At 44.1% G+C, this 27412-nt stretch overlaps 1 protein-coding gene across 4 annotated transcripts in view; it reads right to left on the bottom strand.

The window, feature by feature from the left end:
* The window catches only part of HECW1 (HECT, C2 and WW domain containing E3 ubiquitin protein ligase 1), a 418742-nt gene extending 392575 nt beyond the window's left edge, over positions 1–26167 (bottom strand). For 3 of the 4 annotated variants that reach the window (XM_040353252.1, XM_040353251.1, XM_040353253.1), the window contains exon 1: positions 25883–26167. Coding sequence is in view for 3 of the 4 variants with exons in the window: in XM_040353251.1 (XP_040209185.1) it covers positions 25883–25915 (33 nt within the window). In the remaining variant the exon portion in view is untranslated. The remainder of the gene's footprint in view (positions 1–25882) is intronic. The other variant, XM_040353254.1, reaches the window with a different exon arrangement.
* Between the last annotated feature and the right edge of the window lie 1245 nt (positions 26168–27412).

Genomic DNA, 27412 nt, shown 5'->3' with positions numbered 1-27412 from the left:
ATTACATATTATATTATAATTAATATAATATTATTATTTATTATTATATATTATATTATACATGTTATATATTTCTGGTTCTAGTGTTCTACTCTTGTCAAACAATGGTAAAACATGAATTATTAACACTAACCTTGTGTAACTAACCCATGTAAAGGGAAATATAATGTTTTGAGGGCCAGTTCACACCATAGAAACGCAGTATGGATGCGTTCCAGATGCTTTTCTGCATGCGCGTTTATGACATGTTTTTGATGCGTCCCAGTGCATTTTCCCCCTCTTTTCTATATATATATATATATATATATATATATATATATATATATATATATATATATATATATATATATATATATATATATATATATATATATATATATTTAACATATCTTTAGACTTATCATTTCTTTCAGTATAAAATACTTTTGTTTCTTTTTTTTAGTTAAATACTGTGAACATGTTTTTTTTTTACAGTTTTAGCCTTTGGTTACTTGACACAGTAATGTATTTTACCACAGGTCTATATCAACCCACAGCTTTTGATCATGTACCCTGGGCAGTAGATGCCTTTCACTATCCTTTGTAGAGAACAGCACTAAAGCTACAGCCTACATTATTATTATTTAAAGCGGAAATCCAGGCAGATATGAAAAAAAAATCCCCTTTACAGCAGCACTCAAACTGGGAGAGGGAGGACAAGGAGTGAGAGACAGTTAGGTGTGTTGAATGCAAATGTGCTGACAAAGGTAGAAGTGATTATAAAGTATTAGCTGAAGTTTATCTTCAGTGTGTTAGTGTATTTAAATCTGCTAGTCCATCCAACAACCCCCCCCCCCCTCCAGTCTGACAATGCTGCTGTCCAAAGGTGCCCCTGTGCTCATTCATCCAGAGTGTTGGCTGTATAATACAGGAGTGTCACTGGGTAGATCACCAGGTGAAATCAGAGGGGAAAAAGCCAACAAAAAGAAAACCAATGCAGCCACCACATCTCATGATTGGTAAGGTGCAATTTTTACATTTGTGGTTTTGAGTTTATTAATGCTTTAGGCCAGGTTCACACCTATGCGAATTGAGTGCGGCTTAAACCGCATCCAATACGCAGAACATTTCTAAATACATTGTTTTTAATGAGGCTGGTTCATATATGTGCGATGCATTCGCACTGCGCATTGCAGTAAAACCGTGTGCGTCTTTTAGGCATTGCGGTGCGGCTCAGGTGCGAATTCAAGCCCATTATCTTCTATGGGAACGCAGCTGATTCGCAGATGTGTTCAGTTCTCTTCAGGAATTTCTCTCATTCAGCTCAATACACTTCTCCCCCACTCTCCTCTCATCCGTAACTTCTCCCAGGTCTCCAAATTCGCATCTAAAAGGTTGCTAATCTGCTGAACACTTCTCTTATCTCTCTGCAGAGATAAGAGAGCTGAAATTCGCACCGCACTAGTGTGATTCCGGCCTCAAGGATAAATATTTGCCAATTTCCATCACTGTGTCCAGTGAAAGAGCCTTGGTGCCCCCAGGTTTTTTTAACCACTAAATAATTTATAACTTAATAATATTTATAGCCTTTTTTTTTTCTCTAACGTGTGTCTATGAGTACTGTAGTATAATAGGACATAATAGGAACCAAGCTACACCGAGGACAGTCTGTAATAGTCACCATTCAATGAATACCATGAGTACAAACTATTTTCACTGATCAGTAGTAACTATAAAAGATGATTGATAATAGGTTTTAGAAGAAGCGATCTGACCCTTTTATCATTATGCCATTTATACCCTCAAAGAATAACATACAAACTATACAGTAGATTCATATATTCTTGCTATCACTACACTACCCACATTGTTGCTTCTTGCTGTCTTACAAAATGTTCTTTATTGCGTTGTTCATTTAGCTGATATGTGTGACACTCTGTGCCAATGCTCTATATACAATAAAGAGTTCCTTCTTTAAGTGAATCAAATTAGTCAAGACTTACCCAAGCAAGACTACGAAAAATGAAGGATCAAAGGGAAATCATCATATATATAACAATGAATAGACTTGGGCTGACTTCTTGGCAATAGCATAGGAAATGTCTAGAGAATGAAATAAATTACTGAAAGTAAACTCACTCCCCTATACGGTAGATACCAATTGAGATTTGAATTATTAATTTATAAAACCTCTGCTTCCTAATATTAACTTCACTGGGTCTCACCTACTGGCATAGCTGCTCTGGGTTCTTGAATTGTGTGGGCTAAAGGTGACCATACACAAAGAAATGTGTGGTCAATTAAGGTACAAACATGCTGGGTATTTTTCTGCATTTTGCAATCAGCTGAAAATATCAAAAATATGATTAATCAGTCATTAATCCCGGTCTCAGCTACATGTGAATTGAGTTTGGTGGTCTCAGCCCGGCTCCCGGTGGGTGTGCTATGCGAGGTAAGCCTGCGCTTAGTACGCCCACCCCCCTCCCACAAAAACCACCACACTTACACGCACTCGAAATTGAGTTAACATGCACGCACTTTGACCATGCGGTCTCTAAAAAGAGAGGCGAAGGACTAACGGGGCTGGTTGAGCGGGCTAGATCCTCTCATTCCCTTGTAGGGAGTCCCTCTGCCCCGTTGGGTTTCAAAGCGGAGCAGGTAGGGCGGGCTGTGTGGGAGGACCCCCTCACACACTCGCCATTGCCACCCGGGGCATGGAGAAAGGTGGCAGATTGCCTCTGGGGGAGGCCTGCCTACTCTCAACTCCTGCAGTCCGGCTCCTCTCTCGAATACACGCACAAAATACACTTTAAAAAAAAAAAAATAATCAGTCAGAAATTAATCTGATCTATTAAAAATGATCACTTAAAGGGGTTGTAAACCATGTTCACCGTAATGCATCCTATGCATTAAAAGACACGTATGGGTTTACTTTTTTTTCTGATTCATACTTACCTTGGTGGATGGAGCATCTGCCCCCTGCCGCCTCTGCACTGAGAACCGAGCCACCGAACACCGCCGATGGCTCGGTTCTCACAGATACCCGTCAGTCAGCTTCTCTCATTGGAACGCTAAGCAGTAGGGGGGTGGGGAGTGGGGAAACTGGCGGATCCTGACTTGGAAGTCGTGATGACGCACTGCCCTGACTGATGGCAGTGATGTCTGCGTAGAGCGGACTTCAGACCGCTCTCCGTTGAAAACGGGTCACAGGAGTGCAAAACGAATTGCACTCCTGTGACCCATAGGAGAAGCCCAGCCTAAAAAGCTCAGGCTGGACTTCTCATTTAAGGTGAAAAAACACCTTGCAGTGTTCGGCCCCCCCCCAGCCCCGTTTTACTTACCTGAGCCCCGAATTTCCGTGGGCGCCTCCCCGCCTTCCTTCCCTATACGGATTTCCGGCTTTGATTGGATAGATTGATAGCAGCGCAGCCATTGTTTCCCGCTGCTGTCAATGAAATTCAATGATGTGGGGGGCGGGGCTAAATCATAGACTCAGTGTCTATGGACGCTAAATCTATGACTTCGGAGCGCGCCCGTGAGGTGACCCCCTTGGGAGAGAGCTTCCCAGAGGGGGTTATCTAATGCAGGGAGGAGTGGCGAGAGCCCCCATGGGACCCCAGAACAGGTGGATCAGGGCCACTCTGTGAAAAACAAACTGCACAGTGGATGTAAATATGACATGTTTGTTATTTAAAAAAATAAAAAACGCGAACCTTTAGTGTCACTTTAATCAGTTTGTAATATGATTTGGTTTTAACACATACAAGCAGATATTTGATAAGTCAGAGGTAATCAACAAAATGTTGCCATGGTGGACAGATTTGGCAGAGTAAAAATCATTTAAGAGCATTAAATCTTATGTAATCATATTGATACTTGTGTAGCCACCATTAAGGCTGATGCACATGAGGCAATGGAGCTGTACAGCATGCAAGAGCATATAGAACCTACGTGTTTATGCAGTACAGCTGCATCCCATAGTTGCTTTCGCTGGGCGGATGTATACAGCAGCTATGGCTCCCGGGAAAGGTTTTATACAGGTTCTGCGGGCAGTGATTATGTGATGTTTCAGGTCTTGTGCCAGATGGCTTCCCTTCTGTACAGTAGGGAAGTTTACTTGCCACCGCTGCCATTGACAGAACACCACTCTCTGATGGGATGAGGTGGAGAGGTGGCGCAATGATGTCACAATCTCCACCTCATCTGATCAGACCACCTTGTATTCATTGAAACAAATACAAGGGGTTCTGCAAATGGCGGCAGTGCCAAGCGAGCAATCCCCTATGATCAGTGTGCAGAAGGGAAGCTGGTGAGCACAGGACTCTAGAGGATCGTTGCTATCACCATAGTCGCAGCGACTGCTACAGAGATTTCCTGCCTCTGCTTCCACAGCTCAGCAATAAAATATACATACTTTGGTTTAAGCTGGACCAATATACAGTAACTAATATTCCTGCTGGAATTCATCATTAATATGCACCTGATGCTTTTGTACATTATGATTTGTAAGTGTGTATTCTGATTCTGCCATATTATGGTCCATGTGTTAACCTTACTCATTGAATACTGTATTGATTGTTTTTCTATTGTATCTATAGGTCTTGTGCACCCTTTTCTTCTCCCCTGAAGAAGGAATATACAAAACATTTCCAAACGCGTTTCGTTTTGGGTTCAGCTATGAACACCTTGAAGTCTGCTTTGCCATTACTCCATCTCGGCCCTCTTGGTGCTACAGCCTACCTCAAAAATTGGGTGGTTGTTTTGTACTTATTTATTTTATCATGCTATGCCTCTATGTATTGTATTGTCCCTCTTTTGGGAATTGTTTTTACTTTATGTGATAAATAAACTTTGTTATATTTTATACCTTTTGTAATGCTCTTTCACACTCCCATAACCTGCCTATAAAGTCTACGTTGGGGCAATCTACTTTCTAGTGGCATATTGGGATATTGGCAGGTGTATTGGGGTTTTTCAGTAGTTCACTAGCTCCTCCCATTTACAATATACCATAACTGGAGTCCAGCTTACATCTGTCAAGAGACTAATGTACACTGACTTCTCCTGAAGGTAGTGCTACCCCCTTAAATTGCTTCTGGATTTTTGGGTCCTCCCTCTTATGCATAACCAGGCAACAGGAATTTTTCAGAACCCACACAGAAGTCAAGAACCAGCCCAGGGTCTTTGGTTTTGTTTTTGGTTTGTTAAAGGTGAATTTGGATAGGGAAGGGAAGGTATGGTATGTGCAGAACTGTAACTTGAGTGCAAACTGGGGACTTGATTCTGTCTCTGGGTACTAAAAATCACTATGGTGTCCCCTCATAGGATAAACAGATCAGCTCAACTGGGTAGCAAAAAGGTTCCAAACACTGAATGCAGATACTCTCTCTCAGTTGAAAATACTACTGCATCAGACTGTTCCTTAGATTCTTAGATCCACAAGCAAGAGGTATAAGATGGTTTTACAGGCTTAAATTGGCTCTAAGCTGTCCCTCTGGAGTGATCAAGTAGGGTACAGACCAGGTCTCCAATCGAACAAGTCCAACTTTGGCTCCCAGGATGGCTTCAGCTAAGCCTAGCTGAGGCTGAAAGGGTGTGAGGCTTCAACTGCTTGTGATCTCTCTCTCGCTCTTCCTCTGGCTCCTTCCTTCCGCGCAGGGGTCCCCTCCAGGCAACTGAACCCTGAATAATGCTTCCTTACTGCCAGGCTCCAGAATACTTATGGCCTATCTCCCCACATTCTGGGCCGTCCCCACACAGGGATTGGAGAAGACTTCATAAATATTCCATGAATAATCAGGCCTAATCTCTGCCCCTCCACCCTTTATGTTCTAGAACTCTCCAGCTGTTCCAAAAGCCAGGGCAGGGAACAGCGTCCTTGGAGCTCTTCACATCGCAACAATTAACCCCAGTTCCTCTGCTTATAGAGCAGTGGTTTTTAAGCTGGGGTCGGGACCCCCTCGGGGTCAAATTAGTTCTCAGATCAGCAGATGATCTTGATCAAGAGCAGCTAAGCTGGCTGAGTAAAACTCCCCCCAGCATTGCCACTCATTCCAACTCCCCACCAGCACTGCCACTCATCCCAACTCCCCGCCTGCACTGCCACTCATCCCAACTCTCCTCCAGCACTTCCACTCATCCCAACTCCCCGCCAGCACTGCCACTCATCCCAACTCTCCTCCAGCACTGCCATATATCCCAACTCCCCACCAGCACTGCCACTCATCCCAACTCTCCTCCAGCACTGCCACTCATCCCAACTCGCCGCCAGCACTGCCACTCATCCCAACTCTCCACCAGCACTGCCACTCATCCCAACTCCCCGCCAGCACTGCCACTCATCCTAACTCTCCTCCAGCACTTCCACTCATCCCAACTCCCTGCCAGCACTGCCACTCATCCCAACTCTCCTCCAGCACTGCCACTCACCCCAACTCGCCGCCAGCACTGCCACTCATCCCAACTCTCCACCAGCACTGCCACTCATCCCAACTCCCCACCAGCATTGCCACTCATCCCAACTCCCCGCCAGCACTGCCACTCATCCTAACCCCAGAAGGGGTTTTAATACTGTACGAATGGAAGGGACTCAAGGAGCCCTAAATGTCCGTGGGTTAGGGGTGCAAATCACTTGTCTTGTCTTGGGTGCTGACGACCCACGCTATTAAAATTCTACAGTTAGGGGTCCCCACAACTTGAGAAATGTTATCAAGGGGTCACGGCACTAGTAGGTTGAGAACCACTGTTATAGAGGAGCTCAAATGTAAACTGTACACTGAGGATGCTAAATGAAAATTATAATTGTCCAGTTATAATGCAGATACTTTAGTAGTTATTTGGGTCCTTGGTTCAAAACCCTTTCTGGATACTCTTTACATGGAACCTATGTGTTTTTTGTGTCTCTTCCAAATTCAAAAGTATTGTGTAAAATTTTGTAAACACAGAAAATACTGGAAAAAATGTATTTCCATTTTACAAAGCCTAAAGCCCCATACACACTATCAGTTTTCCTGATGGTTTTCTCTTCAGGTTTACCAAAACCATCTAATATGAGGTCAAACCTTAATAGTTTCAATTTGAATGCAATCAGGCAGGCCCTTGTACTACATGGTTTTGGTAAACCTGAAGAGAAAACCAGCAGGAAAACTGATAGTGTGTATGGGGCTTCAGACTCCAGCTCCTGAAACACTCACCACTTTACTTCATATACTGTATATAGAGCCAGAAAGAATCCCACAACAACATATCAGAATATTGCTTTTACTGTCTCAGTTTAAATAGTTAAAATGTAACAAATGATAATAGGACTTGATGAACAAAGTTGCAGGCACAGCCCTGGACAAATCATGATTAGACAGATACATAGATCTACCATAACTTAATGACCACCCACCTAATATTGAGTAGAGCTGTATTTGGCTATAGACACGGGCAGGGCCCTCCCAATGCAAGGGCACTGCTGGGCACTGCCCAGGGGCCCCAGGTACATGGGGGCCCCACATTAATCTTGCATTACATCATACTTGTCAACTGTCCTGGATTTGATGGGACAGTCATGCTTTTTACTAAACTGTCCCGATATGGTCGTGTCCTGTAACCTATACTGTGCCCTCCTGATCCCAGTATTGTGCCCTCCTGACCCCCCCTGTACTGTGTCCTTCTGCATTCCACCCTTTACTGTGCCCTTTGTGTTGACTAGTCTTTGATCTGTGGAATGTTTTCCTTTTGTAAAATCGATTTTATTGAAAGTACTAATAAATATATGTTTAATTCTATCAACTATATATACATTATTTTTTTAAACTAGTTGTGTAAATTGGGGCAAGCTGGTAGGGGTCCCAGTGCATTACTTTGCCCAGGGGCCCATGATGCTATTAAGGCAGCCCTGGACACGGGTCAGCAGCCCCATACACAACAAACCGCAATGCCCATTTTTCTGCTTTCCACATACCAAGTTCATGGACAACATGTTTACTTGCTGACTTATATATATCCCACTGACTTTCAACAAGTTAATCAATATTATTCACTTAACCTGTCAGTGGTAAGAAATGGCTGATCAGTGTGTATTATTGTAGGGGTTTGGGGTAAGATGGATTTTTTTTAGCAGTGTACATATATTTTAATAGTAAGGTTTTTCTTTGATTCACAAAACACACAAATTATTTTAACAGAGGAAATATGTATGCTTCAAAAAACAAAAATGTTTCTCTTTTTTTGTATTTTCCATTCATAGTAGCTGTATTTGCACAAAGGTCACTTAAAAGCCCCAAATAAGTCATCTACAAGTGACATTATCCGAACAGGATGAACATTGAATGCATCTATTTCCTAAACAACTTCTAGACAAGATATTTCCTGCACTCTACTCCTCATAACAGTCTAAGCCGGACATAACAGCAAAAGGAATAATTAGTAAACAAAATCCCTGAAGGGCAAAATGACTAAAATTTGGAACTAAACTGACTGCGTAACCTCTGCTATTTTTATACACCATCACTTCAATGTCAAATCTATATGACAGTAATAAAAACATGAGATATGCCAGGGAGGCATAAAAAGAATCATTTGCTAAGTATATGACGCAGGCATGACTAAATCCATGCCATGCATGGGTCCCCTCTTCAAAGCTTGCATCACTGATGAGGTATTTTGCAAAATGGAGGTCTTGCTACATTAACCACTTAAGGACCGCCTAACGCCGATATACGCCGGCAGAATGGTATGGCTGGATACAGGCACTTACAGGTACGTTTAAGTGCCCAGCCGTGGGTCAACGCTCCATGACCGTGATGACGCAACGCCGCTTGCAAAACGCGTAGAGGCTTCTGGGTAAACTGCTGGGCGGAAATACGTCACACGCAAATCCCCTGCCGCTGAACCACACAGAGACCGAGGCGTGGATAGCACGCCTGCGGACGAAAACAACACACGGAGGAGTGTTGGTGGCGCTTGGTAATGCTGGAGAGACTGGTGCCAGTCTAAAAGGCACAACACCATGTGAGTGCATTTTAAATGTTTTACACTAATAAAGCAAATTTTTTTGGAGCATATTACACTATGTTGAGCCCCTTGTTTAAAGAGAATCATAACATCACCTCATGGGAAGAGGAAAACAGTGAGCGGGCTGGAAAGAGAGGAAACATCCATTTTACATCTGGGAAATAGCGTGTTGGTTGATCTTAAAGGCGTTTATTATATTTGGGTCTAGTGAGTATACATTTTGGAGGTTGGTGGCGGTGGCACAACTGGTGGAAGATTCACTTATGATCCATTCACTTTACGGAGCCCTTTAAAGTGTTTTGATTTTGTGGAGCATTGGACTCTTTTATATTGAATTCATATTTTTGCAACACTTAGTCACTTTTGTTTTTTTGGTGTATTTATTTATTAGATTTAATTATGCTGTTGGTTTTTTATCTGTATTATTTATAGAATTAATAATAGGATCAGCGCAGTAATGTATTTTGCACAATTTTCACACACCCCATAAGTTTGAGATGTTCACTGTACTGCAGCAGACCACTTTATCATATTTATATGAAATTACAAAAATATTTACAATATTGATGAGCGCCAGTGACACAAAATACACATTTATGGTTTTATATATATATATATATATATTACAGTATCTCACAAAAGTGAGTACACCGTCTCACATCTTTTCATGTGACACCACTGAAGAAATTACATTTTGCTATAATGTAAAGTAGTGAGTGTACAGCTTGTATAACTGTAAATTTGCTGTCCCCTCAAAATAACTCAACACACAGCCATTAATGTCTAAAACGCTGGCAAAAAAAAGTGAGTACACCCCAAATTGGGCCCAATTAGCCATTTGCCCTCCCCCTGCATCATGTGACTCGTTCGTGTTACAAGGTTTTAGGTGCGAACGGGGAGCAGGTGTGTTAAATTTGGTGTTATCGCTTTCTCTCTCTCATAATGGTCACTGGAAGTTCGACATGACACCTCATGACAAAGAACTCTCTGAGTATCTGAAAAAAAAAAGAATTGTTGAGCTACATAAAGTTGGCCTAGGCTATAAGAAGATTGCCAAGACCCTGGAGCTGCAGCATGGTGGCCAAGAACATACAGCGGTTTAACAGGACAGGTTCCACTCAGAATAGGCCTCGTCATTGTAGACCAGGGGTAGCCAACCAGTGGCCCGGGGTCCACATGTGGCCCACGGAGCCCTCTGATGTGGCCCGCAGAGCCCTCTAATCTGGCCCGCGGAGCCCTCTCATGTGGCCCGCGACCTCCTGCTCTGGAATGGCGGGTTGGCAAGCCCAGATCTCAGGTTGCCGAGCAGCCATACCACAGCATTAGTGTTGTGAATGAAGCTGGTGGTAGAGGAAGAAAGCAGCTACGGAGCAGAGCCCCATAAGCCGATGCTTCCTGTACAGTGCCAACTTTTGCCACAGGCGGAGTCTATGGCAAAGTTCATCTAACCCACAGGATAGACAGATGCACTAAGCTGTGTGCGTAAACCACAGCACATCAGTGTGAAAGCAGTCTTAGGCCCTTTTCCCATGATCAGCCCGACCCAAATCGGACCATCAATTCACCTCTATAGAGCAGCAGATGTAAACAGACTTTGTCCGCTTACGCCCGCCTACCTCCAATCCGATCCATTAAATCAAATAATTTGTCCCTTTCCATCTGGGCGGATTGAAACGGAGGGCCTATAGAATAGCCGTGACCTGTCATCCGCCCGATCCACTGTACGTGACCCACGACAAATTGCTTAAGTGGCCCTTGCTCTTAAAAAGGTTGGGCACCCCTGTTGTAGTCCAAATAGGTTGAGTGCCCGTGCTCAGAGTCATATCCAGAGGTTGTCTTTGGGAAATAGACGTATGGGTGCTGCCAACATTGCTGCAGAGGTTAAAGGGTTAGGGGGTCAGCCTGTCAGTGCTCAGACCATACGCTGCACACTGCACCAAATTGGTCTGCATGTCTGTCCTTCCAGAAGGAAGCCTCTTCTAAAGATGATGCATAAGAAAGCCTGCAAACAGTTTGCTGAAGACGAGCAGACCAAGGACATGGATTACTGGAACCTGTCAAGCGTGTGTGGCGGCAACCAGGTTAGGAGTACAAAGACAAGTGTGTCTTGCCTACAGTCAAGCATGGTGGTGGGAGTGTCATGGTCTGGGGCTGCATGAGTGCTGCCGGCACTGGGGAGCTACAGTTCATTGAGGGAACCATGAACACCAACATGTACTGTGATATACTAAAGCAGAGAATGATCCCCTCCCTTCGGAGACTAGGCAGCATTCCAACAAGGTAATGACTCCAAACACACCTCCAAGATGACAAAAAGAAAAAATGTGCCTACTAAGTGCAGTATGTCTGATAATATTGAATTTATTAATTCATTAAAACAGCCAAATGGCTACTCACTAAAAAGTCGTACAAAATGCGCTCATAAGAAGGGAAGTGCAGCCACTGTGGATAGTCAGCCAATGATGGTGGCTTCTCTGGTGAAGATATTGTTGGTTGCTGTCCAGGAAAGAAGCGAGGCAGAGCACTGCGGGAACAGCGAATCCCGGAAGTACCTGTTCGGCAGCGTGCGTTTCAGCCTGGAGTGCATACGGCTCTCGGTGACAGGAAGTGACGTCAGCCAGGGGCTCGTAGTGATGACGCGTTTCAATGCTTCCGCGTTTTCATCAGATCTAATGGGAGGAGGAGACTGGCATACTTATATATGCTCTGTAGAACGAGATGGGGCTTTAATAACAGTATTCTACTCTATCCCACAGCAGGAGGTCGCGGGCCACATCAGAGGGCTCCCCGGGCCACTGGTTGGGCTCCTATGACATAGGATCTCTGTGGTTACCTACAAGGATAAAAGGCCTGGGCTGGGTGTAAAGCCATCTGGGCTGGGTGTAAGCAGATGCTTAGCAGATGGCTTTACACCCAGCCCAGGCCTTTTATCTAAGGCTGGGTTCACACCATCACTGCATCCATCTCACAGCAGGGGTCCAGTGAGTCCTGGTTCACTGTTTCAGGTTCGATTTCAGCCCGAATTGTGGGCTGTCTTCAGACCTGAAACAGACCAAATTACCAAAATGCACCGCAGCTGCTATGGAGATATGTGGACCGTCTCCATAGAGAGCCGGTCAAAATCTCCTGCTATTGCGAATTGGAGCTTATCTCTTAAACATGCACCATTTAGGAGATATTCACAATTTATGGAGCCGGTGACGTCCCCAGCACATGCACACTGGGCTCCGAAGGGATGACATGTTGAGAATGCCATCCCTTCTGAGCGCTGTGCCATGGCTGTTGCTCCCCTGATAATGCGTGGGAGTGACGTCTTTGCGGCTTGGCCATTCAAACAGCTGGAGCCTAAGAACCTGAAAGGAAGACCTGGTGAAGCCCTTTCAGCGGTGACAGCAAACCGCTGGAGGGCTTCATTTTAAGTCTTTCATAATGTGCTATACTAGTGACATTAACTTGCAGGGGACCTGATTTTTTTTAGTTGCACATTTTACTACCACTTTACCAATGAACAGTGGATGTGAATACCTGTTAAGAGACAAGAAATACATATTCGGATCTGATCATCTTCCATGAAAGGTCAAACTGTCCTGTGCATGTTAACATTTAGAAGATCCCCATGTTCTGGGAAATTACATAGGGCACAAGGCTGCTGAACTCGATGTAGATATAAAATACACAAATGAATACAAGGAATAAAGATTTAGGCCGGGTTCACACCAGTGAGGCTTTGAAATGGCGCTAATTCAACGCAATTTTAAAGCCACAGATCAGTGTAATTTGGACCTCCGATTTCACTGTGGCTTGTGACTTTATTTAACAGAAGTCAATGCAAGTTGCAATGAAACTGCAGAAAAGAAGTTAAGAAACCTTTTTCAAAGTCGCTGAGATTTAAAGTGGATGTAAACCCACTCTCATCCTTTCTAAACTACTGCCATAGTGCTGAGCTATAAGGATATACACGCCTCCTGCATGTATCCTTACCTGTCAAATGTTTCCCCTCTGTCTGTTATAAGAACTGAAAAACTGCAGATTCTGTGGGTGGATCTGTTGTCTGGAGCTCAGTGGGTGGAGTCGTGACGTCAGTAGACTCCCCACCCACCTCTACACTGCCCTTACACTAAATTCTGCTATGATCACTATCATCCAGTCAAAATCCAGAAAAGTAACCACATGACTTCAGAAAAGGAGTGGGGGTGTAAATTAAAAAATAATGGCTGTCTCCAGGCTAGTGCATGAGATATGTAAATAACCTGTCATTCACAGCAAGGGGGCGGAACGGACTAAGGTTTTTTTCTGTAAGTCCGTTTTATTTCACTGAACAATAAAAGAGGATTGCTCAGAGCTGGATTAACTCTGTGTGGCAAGACTAGGCACAGATCATAGGAAATCTTATAGCTAGATTCAGAAACAGTTAAGCCAGCGTATCGGTAGAATCTAAGCCGTCGTATCTTTAAGTGTATTCTCAAAATGAGATACACTCAAATCTAGCTAAGATGCGATGGCCTGCGCTGTCGTATCTTAGCTTTCTATTTAGGCCAGCCGCTAGGGGCGTGAACGCTTATTTACGCCTAGAATGCGTAAATCAGCGAGATACGAGATACGCCTATTCACGAACGTACGCTTGCCCGTCGCAGTAAAGATACGCCGTTTACATAAGGCGTTTTCAGGCGTAAAGTTAGTCCAACAAAAAGCTGGCCTAGCCAATGTTAAGTATGGACGTCGGTCCCACGTCGAATTTTGAAATTTTTACATCGTTTGCGTAAGTCGTTCGTGAATGGGGCTGGGCGTAATTTACGTTCACGTCGAAACCAATAAGTCTTTGCGCCGTAATTTGGAGCATGCGCACTGGGATATGTCCACGGACGGCGCATGCGGCGTTCGTAAAAAACGTCAATCACGTCAGGTCACGATTCATTTGCATAAAACACACCCACCTCTTCACAATTTGAATTAGGCGCGCTTAGGCCGGCACATTTACGCTACCTAGCCGTAACTTAGGACGCAAGTGCTTTGTAAATGCAGCATTTGCTTCTCTAACTTACGGCTGCGTAGCGTAAATACGATACGCTACGCCGGCTGAAACATACGCCGCCCTACGTGAATCCAGCTATTATACTGTACATTGTGACATAAAAAAAAAAGATTTGGGTTTATATCCACTTTAAGTTGCAACGATTTGAATGGTTCAATTGCCGGCAATAGGGTACGACTTGTCACATGACTTTGAACTGTCAAATTGCATGACAATTTGACTGTTCAAAATCAATTTGACTTAGGCCTCGTACACACGATAGGATAGTCAAAGGACAACGGTCTGAAGGACCGTTTTCATCGGTCAAAACCGATTGTGTGTGGGCCCCATAGGTTATTTAACCTTTGGTTAAAAAAACAGGAACTTGCTTTAAAGTTTTATCGATGAACGCCTAACCGATAGGTCAAAAACGATCGTTAGTATGCAAAAGCATCGGTTAAAAACCTGCGCATGCTCAGAATCAAGTCGACGCATGCTTGGAAGCATTGAACTTCGTTTTTTTCAGCCCGTCGTTGTGTTTTACGTCACCGCGTTCTGACACGATTGGTTATTTAACCTATGGTGTGTAGGTGTGACGGACCATCAGTCAGCTTCATCGGTTAACCTAAGACAATGGTCCTTCAGACCGTTGTCCTTTGGCTATCCTATCGTGTGTACGAGGCCTAAGGCCGCGTGCACACGGTCGTTCCAAACCGATGAGAATGGTCCGACGGGCCATTTCCATCGGTTCACCGCTGAAGTGGCCTGATGGTCTGATGTGTGTACACACCATCGTTCCAAAAACCGATCGGGTCAGAACGCGGTGACGTCAAACGCACGACGTGCTGAATAAAACGAAGTTCAATGCTTCCAATCATGCGTCGACTTGATTCTGAGCATGCACGGGGTTTGAACCGATGCTTTCTGTACTAACCATCGGTTTGGACCGATCGGGCAGCGGTCCATTGGTTTGATTTTGAAGCATGTTTTAAAATTTTGGACCTAAGGAAAACAGACCGATGGGCTATACACACGGTCGATTTGGACCGATGAAACTGAACCTCAGTCCATTCTCATCGGTTTTGTCCGACCGTGTGTACGCGGCCTTAGAGTAAGGCTGGGTTCACCTACATGCAAATTGGATGCGTTTTAAACTGCATTCAATTCGCATGACATGTGAATATGACTGGCTCTCACTGGTGCCGCTTCACACAAGTCCGGGGCGGCCGCAATGTGGTTTCAAAAAGGGTCCTATGTGCTTTTGGGTGCGGTGAACCGAGGAACAGAAACGCGCTGGACCCCGGACTGCAAATTGCAGCCACACATACTGCATGTGAACCCGGCCTTAAGAATTTCATAGAACGTGATCTGGGAGGAGACAGAAATTATCTTTATTATATTCTCAATTCTCATACAGTATAATTATTGTCAGTATTATTTAAAACTCTAAATCTGAATGATTTTAATTAAATGTTATTAAGATATATAGTATACTGTGTATAGTTGAACTATACAAGAGGATACCTATTTGTTGTTTTCCCTTCTTTGATACAAATTAATGAGCTCTGCAATCATTAATAAATCATCAAATGTATTTTGAAAAGCAAAATTTGATCTGTTACTGTATTAGCTTCTTGCAGACCATGTAGAGCAGGGCTGGAGCAAGAGGGGAAGAAGCAGCATGAGGAGCCAATCAGTTAATGTGCTGACAAAAAGCATGTCAACTGAAGGACAGTGAAAGAAAGATGAACCCATCACTGTGTGTTTTTCTCCTTTCTCATTCAATAACAGGCTGGGGTGGATCCGAAATGACCTTGTCTTAGTGAAAGTGGTTTAAATTATGGTAATTCTGTGACATATATTCACTATTCCCTGTGAATAGACACTGGGGCAGATTCAGGTACCTGCGCGCCTAGTTACAAGGCGCAGCGTATTGTATTTACACTACGCCGACGCAACTTACAGGAGCAAGTGCAGTATTCACAAAGCACTTGCTCCGTAAAATAGGGCCGGCGTAAGCCCGCGTAATTCAAATGTGGAAGGGGGGGCGTGTTTTATGCTAATATGTGATGACCTGACGTGATTGACGTGATTTACGAACAGTGCATGCGCCGTCCGTGTACATATCCCAGTGTGCATTGCTTCAAATGACGTTGCAAGGACGTCATTGGTTTCGACGTGAACGTAAATTACGTCCAGCCCTATTCGCGAACGACTTACGCAAACGACGCAAACAATTCAAATTTCGAAGCGGGAACGACGTCCATACTTAACATTGGCTGCGCCACCTAATAGCAGGAGCAACGTTACGCCGAAAACGACTTACGCAAACGATGTAAAAAACTACCGCCGGGCGCACGTACATTTGTGAATCGGCGTAACTAGGTGATTTGCATAATCTACGCCGAAAAACGACGGGAGCTCCACCTAGCGGCCAGCGTGAGAATGCACCCTGTGATACAACGGCATAAGAGAATTATGCCAGTCGTATCTTAGGCTAATGTCGGCGTATCTTGCTTTCTGAATACAGAAAGAAGATACGCCGGCGCAGATTTGAATTTACGCATAGATACGCCGGCGTAAATTCTCTCTAAATCTAGCCCACTGACGTGTCTCACATTGCAGAAAGTATGCCTTCTGACTTAAAGAGGTGCTGAGAGGAGGCGTGTCAGCAGGTGGAGTCAGTACGGGAATAACTGCTTGCAGTCAATAAGGTACCATGGGATATATAGTCCTAAGGCTAAGTTTACGTTTATGTAATTGCAGGTATGTGTGCGGATGCATTAATTCTCAATGGCACCCCCACACATCTGAAAAAGCAGCCCATAATCGCATGGTGAAAAAGTGGTTGTGATTTGGAAAAAGTGTAGGGACCTTTTTCTGCATTTCCCGCAGATACAGCAACCTATTCAAATAAATGGACGACTGTGCCTGCATAAAGAAACCACACATTCCCAAGATTTTGCACTTTTATTTGCACTAGAGCACTTTGAATTGTATTGTATGAGCACTTTATGAATTATTGGATCTTTAAAGGCATGGTTGGTTATACATATACTATATTACAAAAGTATTGGGATTTCTGCTTTTACACACACGTGAACTTTAACCTCCCTGGCGGTATGATTCTGTCTGGAATTACGTACCAAAAGCGGTACATTTATTTTGCAAGGAAATTGGCGTTTTATACTGTAGGCCTGTAATTTTTAGAAATAACTCACTTAAATCTGACCAAGCAAGAGTCTTGTAGGCATCCCGGGTATGATTTTTTTTTTTAAAACAAAATTATAAATTATAATATAATAAATAATTATAAATAATTATAACAAATAATAATATAATTATAATAAAAATTATTCAATAATGTAATCAACTCAAAATCACTGAAATTTGCAGTTGCAGAATTGTCGCTGTCATTATTTTATTTTTTTTATGACGAATTTCCCCGCAAATCGCTATCGCACAATTCTGCAAGTGATTATAATTTATTATCGCTGTTTTCTAGCTGATCTAAAACCATTTTTGACATAAAGGGACACTTTTGGACAATCTACAGTTTTTAGGCAGAAATGACATTTTTTATTATATAAAAGTACATGCAGGGCACTGGGCAGACCACTAGGGACAAGGGGGGTGTGTATTTTTTACATACAGTACTGTAATCTATAAGATTACAGTATACTGTATGTATTGTGTTTGTTTACTTTTTTGAATTTGGCGCCGTTCTCCGTCCCCGTGCGTCGTAACGTCGCAGGGAACGGAGATCGGCGTCACACGGGGACTGTGAATCGAGCGAGGAGGTCCCGCTCGCTCACACAGCGGGTGGCATCGCTGGATCCAGGGACAAGGTGAGTAAACCAAGCCTGTGGATCCAGCGAAAGGTAAGCCCGTCCAGCCCGAGCGCGACTCGGGTTTGCCGATCCTAACATGTAAAACCAACCCCGAGTCGCGCTCGGGTTTACCGTCAGGGGGGTTAATGGCATCTCAGTCTAAAGCCTCATACACACGGTATGATTGTTGGCCAACTGAGCATCTAATTATTGTGTGCCAGGATCGTGTCTTGCACAGTAACAGTACACAATTGTCGTGCTACAAACATGAATGTAGTGACGTACTATGAGGAATTTCAGCTCTTGAGCGCCACCCTTTGGGCCCCTTCTGCTAATTTTGTGTTTGGTGAGCATTGATTCCGAGCATGTGTGTTTGTACTTTCGACTTTTGTGTGATGGATTTGTGTACTGACCATATGAAAATCAGACGTCAAACCGATGTCCGCCAAAAATTTCCTAGCTCGTCATCCAACATTTGTTGGCCGAAAGTTGGACAACAATTATCAAAAGGAGCGAACTAACGGTAAGATTTTAGGACAACAGTCTGTCAACAGACTATCCCCTTCCAACAATCGAACCGCGTGTACAAGGCTTTAGACTTTCTCCAAAGAGGAAAAAAACGATTGATAAAATATATCATAAATATTTTACACAGTTAGAATGTTGAATATTTCCTTTGGATACTGGGTATTAGCTATGACGATTCAAGTGGAACTATAGGCAAAAGTTTGTTTTTCATTTTGGATGGGGTAAGGTTTATTTTTGCTCTCTTTGTCCTATTGGCTAGATTTCCCTTCACTTCTTGTCCCATATCTAAAACAGGAAGTGAGAGGAAATCCCTGAAAATTAACCAGTTCCCGACCGACCTCAGTACATATACTGCGGCAGGTCGGCTCTATTGTGTGAAACTACGTACCTGTACATAAATTCGTGCAATAGCAAGCAGGGGGCATGCAAGCGTTAACAGAGGCGCGCGCTGATTGGCCAGAGAGGGATCCAATCAGTGGGTCCAGTGGCCACCCGCGATCGCTCCCCAGAGATACAAGAATAGCGATCTGTTGATGTAAACAAGGCAGATCACTGTTCTGATAGGGAAGCAGACACATGGATCTCTCTGTTCATCCAGTCAGTCAATCCTTAAACACAGTAAGGCCGTGTACAGACGAGCGGACCTGTCCGATGAAAACGGTCCGTGGACCGTTTTCATCGGACAGGTCCGCTCGGAGATTTTGGTCTGATGGTTGTACACACCATCAAACCAAAATCCCCGCGGACAGACAGCGCGGTGATGTGGCGGCGACGTGACGATGACGCGGCAACGTGCGCGAACCCGGAAGTTCAATGCATCCACGCATGCGTCGAATCACTTCATCGTCATGCGCGGGTTCTCGGGCCAGCGGACATGTCCGATGAGTCATACTAACCATCGGACATGTCCGACGGACATGGTTCCAGCAGACATGTTTCTTAGCATGCTAAGAAACCGGTCCGGTCGGCCCTACACACGACCGAACATGTCCGCGGAAACAGGTCCGCGGACCAGTTTCAGTAGACATGTTCGGTCGTGTGTACGAGGCCTCAGAAAGCATCCCCTAGGGCAGTGTTTCTCAATTCCAGTCCTCAGGCCCCCCCAACAGGTCAGGTTTTCAGGATTTCCCTCAGATGAAAAGGCTGTGGTGATTACTAAGACAGTGAAACTGATCAAATCACCTGTGCAAAATAATGGAAATCCTGAAAACCTGACCTGTTGGGGGGGGCCTGAGGACTGAAATTGAGAAACACTGCCCTAGGGACACACTTAACCCTTTGATCACCCCTGGCGTTAACCCCTTTCCTGCCAGTGTCATTAGTACAGTAACAGTGCATATTTTTTATCACTGATGACTGTAATAATGTCACTGCTTCCTAAAAAAGTGTCACTTAGTGTATGATTTGTCCACTGCAATGTCGCAGTCTTGCAAAAAAAAAAAAAAACACTGATCGCCGCAAATTCTAAAAAATGCTGCAAAAATATCCTATAGTTTGTAGATATGAATGAATGCCCAGGAGTGCCCTTGCATTAAGATGGCTCTGCATAAGGCCTATTGTCATTGTCAAGTTACTGCAAATCAATTATATGGGAAAATTCAGAAATAAAATATTTACTCCCTAATGTTGTTTACAAAAGCTTCATAAATATAAATGCATTACAAGCTGATTCTACAAATTTACTTCCGCAATAAATTATCAGTCACGCTAATTCTAGTCCCAAAAATAAAATGATTCATTCCAAAACTGTGTGCAAGTTTTTTTTTTTTTACAATGATATGACGAAAGACAGCTAATTCATTTAAATATTCCTCCTCTGCCTGTACGAATATATGTACTGTGAAGACAGTTACAATTTCACACTAGAATAAAGATACATCAGTGTGTGAAATAATGTTACCGATCAGCTGTTTCCTGCTGAAAATTGAAAACAAAGAACAAGAGTCCTACTGGAAAAGCCAAAAGTTTTAAATGAGATCTCTGCAGTAACAACGGCAATCCAGTTCTAATCACAGATCAGCGCTGGCCACCTGCTAGGCACGTCCTGAAAAGAATGCCAGAATTACTAATTGGCCCATGGTCTCAGACCCACCCAGAGTCACATCGTAATGAATGGACACAGATGTCAGCCAGGGGAAGCGCTCATCTTCACCCGCAAAGTAATAAACTTAGAGATTTTGATCTCTGACAATTCTATAAATTACTTTAGCGACCAACATCTCACTTCACACCCTCACACAACACAATAAAGCGACAACAAACATAGGCACTCAGAGCTCACATAAGACCTGAGTCCTGTAGTAAAAACTCCAGCAAGCGAGCAAATAATTTGTCGATAGTCTTTCACAAACTATGGGGTAGATTCACATACAAATAGATCGGCGCAGCGTATGTGAGATACGCTACGCCGCTGTAACTTACATTAGGCCGGTTCGAATCCCCAAAGAATTTAAATCGGCGATTAGGGGGCGTGTTTCATTTAAATGAAGCGCGTCCCCGCGCCGAATGAACTGCGCATGCTCCGTTTCTAAATTTCCCGCCGTGCATTGCGATAAATGACGTCACAACGACGTCATTTTTTTTTACTTAGACGTGAATTACGTCCATCCCGATTCACGGACGACTTACGCAAAAAAAAATATTCAAATTTCGACGCGGGAACGACGGCATAATTAACATGGCAAGTCTAACTATACGCGACGAAATAGCAGCTTTAACTATATGCCGGAAAAAGCCGACTACAGACGCCGTAAAAAAATGCGCCGGCCACTCGTACGTTCGTGGCTCGTCGGAAATAGCTAATTTGCATACCCGATGCAGAAAACGACGTGAACGCCACCCAGGGGACGCTGAAGTATTGCATCTTAGATCCGAAGGCGTACGAAGACGTACACCTGTCGGATATCTAACCCAGAAGCCGTCGTATCTTGTTTTGAGGATTCAAAACAACGGTACGGCGCGGGAAATTTGAAAGTACGCCGGCGTATCAGTAGATACACCGGCGTACTCGCTCTGTGGATCTACCCCTATGTGTTTACTTCCAGGGGCAGACTGACAACTCATGGGGCCCCCGGTCAATAGGAGATTATGGGGTGCCCCCGGTCAATAGGAGATTATGGGGCCTCCGGTAAATAGGGGATTATGGGGCCCCCGGGCAATAGGAGATTATGGGGCCCCCAGTCAATAGGATATTATGGGGCCCCCGGGCAATAGGAGATTATGGGGTCCCTGGTCAATAGGAGGTTATGGGGCCTCCGGTCAATAGGAGATTATGGAACCCCTGGGCAATAAGAGATTATGGGGCCCCCGGGCAATAGGAGATTATGGGGCCCCAGGGCAATAGGAGATTTATGGGGCCCCTCGGGCAATAGGAGATTGTTGGGCCCCCAGGCAATAGATTATGGGGCCACACAGTATACACACACACCCATACAGTATACATACAAAGTATACACACACCGTATACATTCACACAGAATACACATACAGACACTGAGAAGGTACTGGAGAGGCGGGCAGCTATAATCTTGGGATTTTTAGACCAAAAGGATGTCGGGAAGAGACATTTCAGGGACAGATGTAAAAAAAAACACAGATTTTTATATATTGTCCCTGGTTTTACTAAGGCTGGCAACCCTGATGGGGCCCCCTAGTGGCATGGAGCGCTCGGGCAGTGCCCGAGTCCTCAAATGGTCAGTCTGCCCCTGTTTACTTCTAATATCGGAATTATAGCGAAATTACTAAAAAAAAATAATTCCCTCTTAACTTTTTTTTTTTTTAAAAGCATGGGCCCACAAAGCTCACATTAAACTTGCACCTGTTGTAAAGGACTATTTGTTGTAAAGTAAAAAAGACTCCTATTGCTGACCTCTCCTCTTAAAAATGCATAGAAAAAATAAAAATAAATAAAAAATAAAAATTTGGACACCTTGGTTACTGTATAGGATTTCTCTCTAAGCCCTGGTTCACATTGATGCTACTTTGAAATCCCGCTACTTCACTTGAAGTTACGGGATTTCAAAGTAGCAAGGTCAGTGCGATTTTAGCTACTACTTGATAGACATCTGTGTGGCTTCATGCACAGAGATCTATTGAAGCCGCACCAGAAATCGGCGAAAATAGTGCAGGAACTAATTTCGCAAATCGGTGCGGCGCCACAAAATCGGTGTCGCACTGATTGGAACAGTACCATTGCCTCCAATAAAGCTGCAACTTGTCATGTGATTTAATCTCTCAAATCGCATGACAAATCACTCCAATGTGAACCTAGACTTACCCTGCCAATAAAACTGAGACTACCACCTCAAACCCCCCCCCCTTTTTTTATCTATTGATGAAACTATTATATTTATAACTTACCTAATATGGCATACTATTTTTTATCTGGGTGACATTATTGCTCCTTATATAGAGATTTTTTTTTTTATCTTATGGATATATTGGTAATATACTGTATTTATCTGCGTATACCGCGCACTTTTTTCCCCTTAAAATCAGGGGAAAATCGCGGGTGCATGATATACGGCGATCCCCGCTGTATCTGTGTCAAAAATACATGGCAGCCTAGAGCCGAGCCGAGTGTACTGCGCACTCGGCTAGGCTCAGCTCCGCCCGCCGCAGCCTAGAGCCGAGCCGAGTGTACTGCGCACTCGGCTAGGCTCAGCCACGCTCGGCTCCGCCCGCAGTCACGCGAGAGGAGCCGAGAAAAGCCGAGACAAGCCGAGAGGAGCCGAACACACAGGAAATCTGTCTCCTCTCTGCGCCAAATCCAAAAACAAACACGGCTGCAACCCCGGGCAAGGTGCGGATGGACTCGCAGACGGACACGCTGGACGGAGACGGACACCTGGATGGAGGCTGCAGATGGACACCTCCAAAGCCGCAGACGGACACCCACAAGGCTGGACGGACCCCGCGCAAGGAAGCCGCAGATAGACACCCACAAGGCTGGACGGACCCCACACAAGGCCGCAGACGGACGCCGGACAAGGCCGCCGATGGACGCAGAGCAAAAATGTAAGTTTTCTTTTTTTCCTTAAACTACCTTTCTAAGGTTGGGGTGCGCGTTATACGCCGGCACGCGGTATACCCCGATAAATACGGTAGTTATTGCTAAAACTTATATTTTCCTGGTATTAATTTGACCTGTTGCAATCCTGTATATCTTAAAAAAATAATGATTTTATTTAAAAAAAAATGCATACAGCATGGCTCTCATATTGACCCTCTGGATTCAATAAGTTGGAGTTGATTTGCTGAAAGCAATTAGGCTGTTTGCTTTGCAAGGAAAGTTGCATATTGCAAGGGAATTCCCTCCAGTGCTTAGTGAATCTCACTTCGCAAAGAATACCCAATCACGCGTACGGGAAATAAACAGTATTTGTGCTTGCACATGATTGGATAATAGAAGTCACCTCATTCCCTAGGCTCTGGGGAAAATTCCCTTGCAAAATTCAATTTCCCTTGCAAAATGAGCAGCCTATTTGCCTTAAAGGGGTTGTAAAGGTTTGTTTTTTATTTTCTAAATAGCTTCCTTTAAGCTAGTGCATTGTTGGTTCACTTACCTTTTCCTGCGATTTCCCTTCGAAAATTTTTTTTTCCTTGTCTGAATTTCTCACTTCCTGTTTCTCCTCAGTAAGCTTGCCCCCATCATCCGAGCCATTGGGCTGGGGGTTAGTCAGCGTGCTCGCCGCCTCCCTTGGGACTACATCCCTGCGGGGAGACGCTGTTTACAGCGTCTCCCCGCAAGGAAAGGGGCGAGCACGCTGACTACTAACCCCCAGCCAGAACGGCTCGGATGATGGGGGCAAGCTTACCGTGGGGGAACAGGATGTGAGAAATTCAGACAAAGAAAAAAAGACATTTAGAAGGGAAATCGAAGGGAAAGGTAAGTGAACCAACAATGCACTAGCTTAAAGGAAACAAACCCTTACAACCCCTTTGAGTCTTTAAATAGTAACCGATAAATTATAATGTCTGAGGCCTCGTACACACGGACGAGTTTCTCGGCAAAAACCAGCAAGAAGCTTGCTGGGTTTTTTTTTTTTGCAGAGGAAACCAGTCGTGTGTACACTTTTCGACGAGGAAACCGACGAGGATCTCGTCGGGCCAAAAAGAGAACATATTCTCTATTTCCTTGACGGCAATGGGAAAATTTGGCTCGGCGGCTTCACAAGGAACTCGACGAGCAAAACTATGTGTTTTGCCCGTCGAGTTTCTCGGCCGTGTGTACGGGGCCTCACTCTTCTCTTTCATGAGCAGCATGCAAGTTTCAAGTCTGTGACTGAGAAAGTATTGACGCTTAGTAGGTCAACGTAACAGCCGGGCAACTAGCAATTTCAGGAGGAGGTCAGCCATGGCAACCCATATGACTGTCTCCGGTGATGGGAAAAATAACATTTCCTACAACCTAGATCCTAATTTGTATTTATTTTTTAGGAAAGCTATTGGGTTTCCAAAACACAGCTTTAGAGTCTGACCTTGCAAGGTCCCTTTAAAGATTTCCCTGGGGTTTTGTCCTTATCCATCATATAGTATCATGTACAGCAATAGAGATGTAGTGCATTGCCTAACCACACATAGACATAGCTCCATATCTAGTGTACTGGATCCTAAGAGCAGATCTGTAAGCATCATGCAGCTGTCTTGGGCTCTTTGAAGAGCAAGCTTTGGTTCAATGCAGATTTCTGTATCCTTTTCACTGCATGATGCTTGTGCGTGAAAGCCCTCTGCGATTTATGATTTAATAAAACACGAATCAACAATCCAGCTTATATCAGCCAACAGAAAGCAAGCCCCCCCCCCCCCCCATACATTCTTACTACCTCACCACCCCCATACCCCCATACTAAACAAGGCTGCAATGGATTTCATTATTTCAATAGCATTATAGTAGAGGAGCTGTCCAGTGCTGATCTCCATTCACCTCCATAAATCCAATCCTAGACCCTGCAATGGCACATTTATTGCCTACCAGCAAGCACTGACACCCAACATCCAGCAGCATCCCTACCCTGCACCCCCTATACATCAACCACTATGACACAACTAAAGCCTAGCAAAGGCTGTTTGAGGATCTGTAGTGTCACATGCTAAGACACAGCTGTCACACACACAAAAAGGCTGCACTGAGCTTCTCTTTGTTTAAAGCCCCCATATGGAAGACTTCCCTATGTATAGACAGGCCAGTAGCAATACAGCTTGTGCTAATGGATACAGCAAACCCATCCTAAGGGGGAGGAGGGGGGGGAAAGGGGGGGGGTATGGGGGGCTAAGTCAGCTTCTAATCCTTTTATACCATTCCCATTCTACCTGCAATGGGATGACAGCACAGCACCAGGTATTAGATCCGCAGTGTGCATTCCATGCCTGATCAGGTAATGCATTGCTGGCATAAAATCGCTGCAGATCCTCCAGGAATGGGAGAGGATACAGATCTACACTAGAAAGTCAAATAACACCAGCTCCATACAATGGCTGGCAGCTACAGGGTTAAAATAATAATAATAAGAAAAAAAAAAGGGGACCTTACCTGTATAATAAGTGTCCGGGCAGAATAAATCATAATCCACTGTGCCAAGCCAAGGGTTTATATCCAGCAGCACGTGTCGGGCATGACTCAGGACGTTCAGCACTGCAGACAGAGGACAGCTCCGGAGGATCACAGGAGAAGGGATCACAGGAGAAGGGATCACAGGAGAAGGGCAGCGATCCTGTCATCCACTCCATGCACCATATCCCAGCGCAGGCAGCAGATGTGCGCACCACTACAATGCTCAATGCTGCTGCTTGCTGCTGCTGCTTGCTGCACTCTCCCCCCTCCCTGCACTAGACACTCTCAAGGTACCAGGAAAGCTGCAGCCAACCACAAGCTGCCGATCACTGGCTGACAGGTCCTCCCTTCCCCCCTCCCACCACTCCTCCTATCACATCCAACCTCAATATACTCCATTCTTCACCATCACTCTCTACATAAAACACATTTAATCCTCTCAAGCTCACTAGACCTTGTTCTACTTCAGTCTGCTACAACCAGGGCAAGGGTGAGGTTGTGCCAGCAGCTCCTCATTCACCTTCCACAAGTTCTGATGGATAATGGTGACTGGCTACAGGCATTGGGGTTGATTTACTAAAGGCGAATAGGGCTGTTGCACTTTGCAAGGGGATTTTCCCCAACGCTGGGGTGGGCAGTAGTGTTGCTCACGAATATTCGCATTGCGAATATTCGACTTGAATATAGCATATTCGAGAAATCGCGCTATATTTCGAATTTCGCGGTGAATATTCGCAATTCCGAATATTCGCATTTTTTCAATTTGATTTTTAAAACAGATCACATCCTATCGACGTCTAAAAGCATTGCTGGTATGATTAGAGACCCTGGGCCGAGTAGCTAAGCTGAGGCGATCCTTTTATGTTGCCAAATTGAAAAAAAAAAAAATTGCGATTTTTCGCTATTGCGAATGCGAAAATGATTGCGAATTTTCGATAACTGTGGTAGGAGAACTCTGATTGTCTCTGATGCAAAAGGGGGGGGCTTTGTGTATGTGTATGTTATGAATATTTGTATGTTTGATATTATTATTTTTTGTAAGAAGGAAAAAATTGCGCATACCTTAAAAAAGGGGAGAATACAGCAGCAACTCAAAAATGTTATACAACATAATTTAATACAAGACAGAAAATGGAGTCGCTCTACAAGAATAAAAAATATGTCTAGTGACAAGACATGTGGGCAAATTATAAAATAAGCAAGCGCAAATAACTTGTGAAATACACAGTGAAACAAATATATAAAGAAATATAGTCCCAATAATAGAAAAATAATCTTTCATAAAAATGTCTTTGATATGTGAAGTGAAAAAAAGTCCAAAGCATGCAGCATGAACGTGTTCAATCTTCAAGGTGTTTGATTGACAAACGGCTGTGACAGATGGATAGAGTAAAGAATCACCACCAATGCAAAACACTTTTTATTTTGTATTGTAAAATATCAAGAATATTCTGAGCCAATCAGAGTGCTCCTTCCGCATTTGCCGAATATTCGCAATTATTTTGTATT

The sequence above is a fragment of the Rana temporaria genome, chromosome 5, assembly GCF_905171775.1.
Source record: "Rana temporaria chromosome 5, aRanTem1.1, whole genome shotgun sequence".
NCBI lineage: Eukaryota > Metazoa > Chordata > Amphibia > Anura > Ranidae > Rana > Rana temporaria.
Note: the sequence above shows the minus strand (reverse complement) of the source record. Positions and strands in the feature narration are given on the sequence as shown.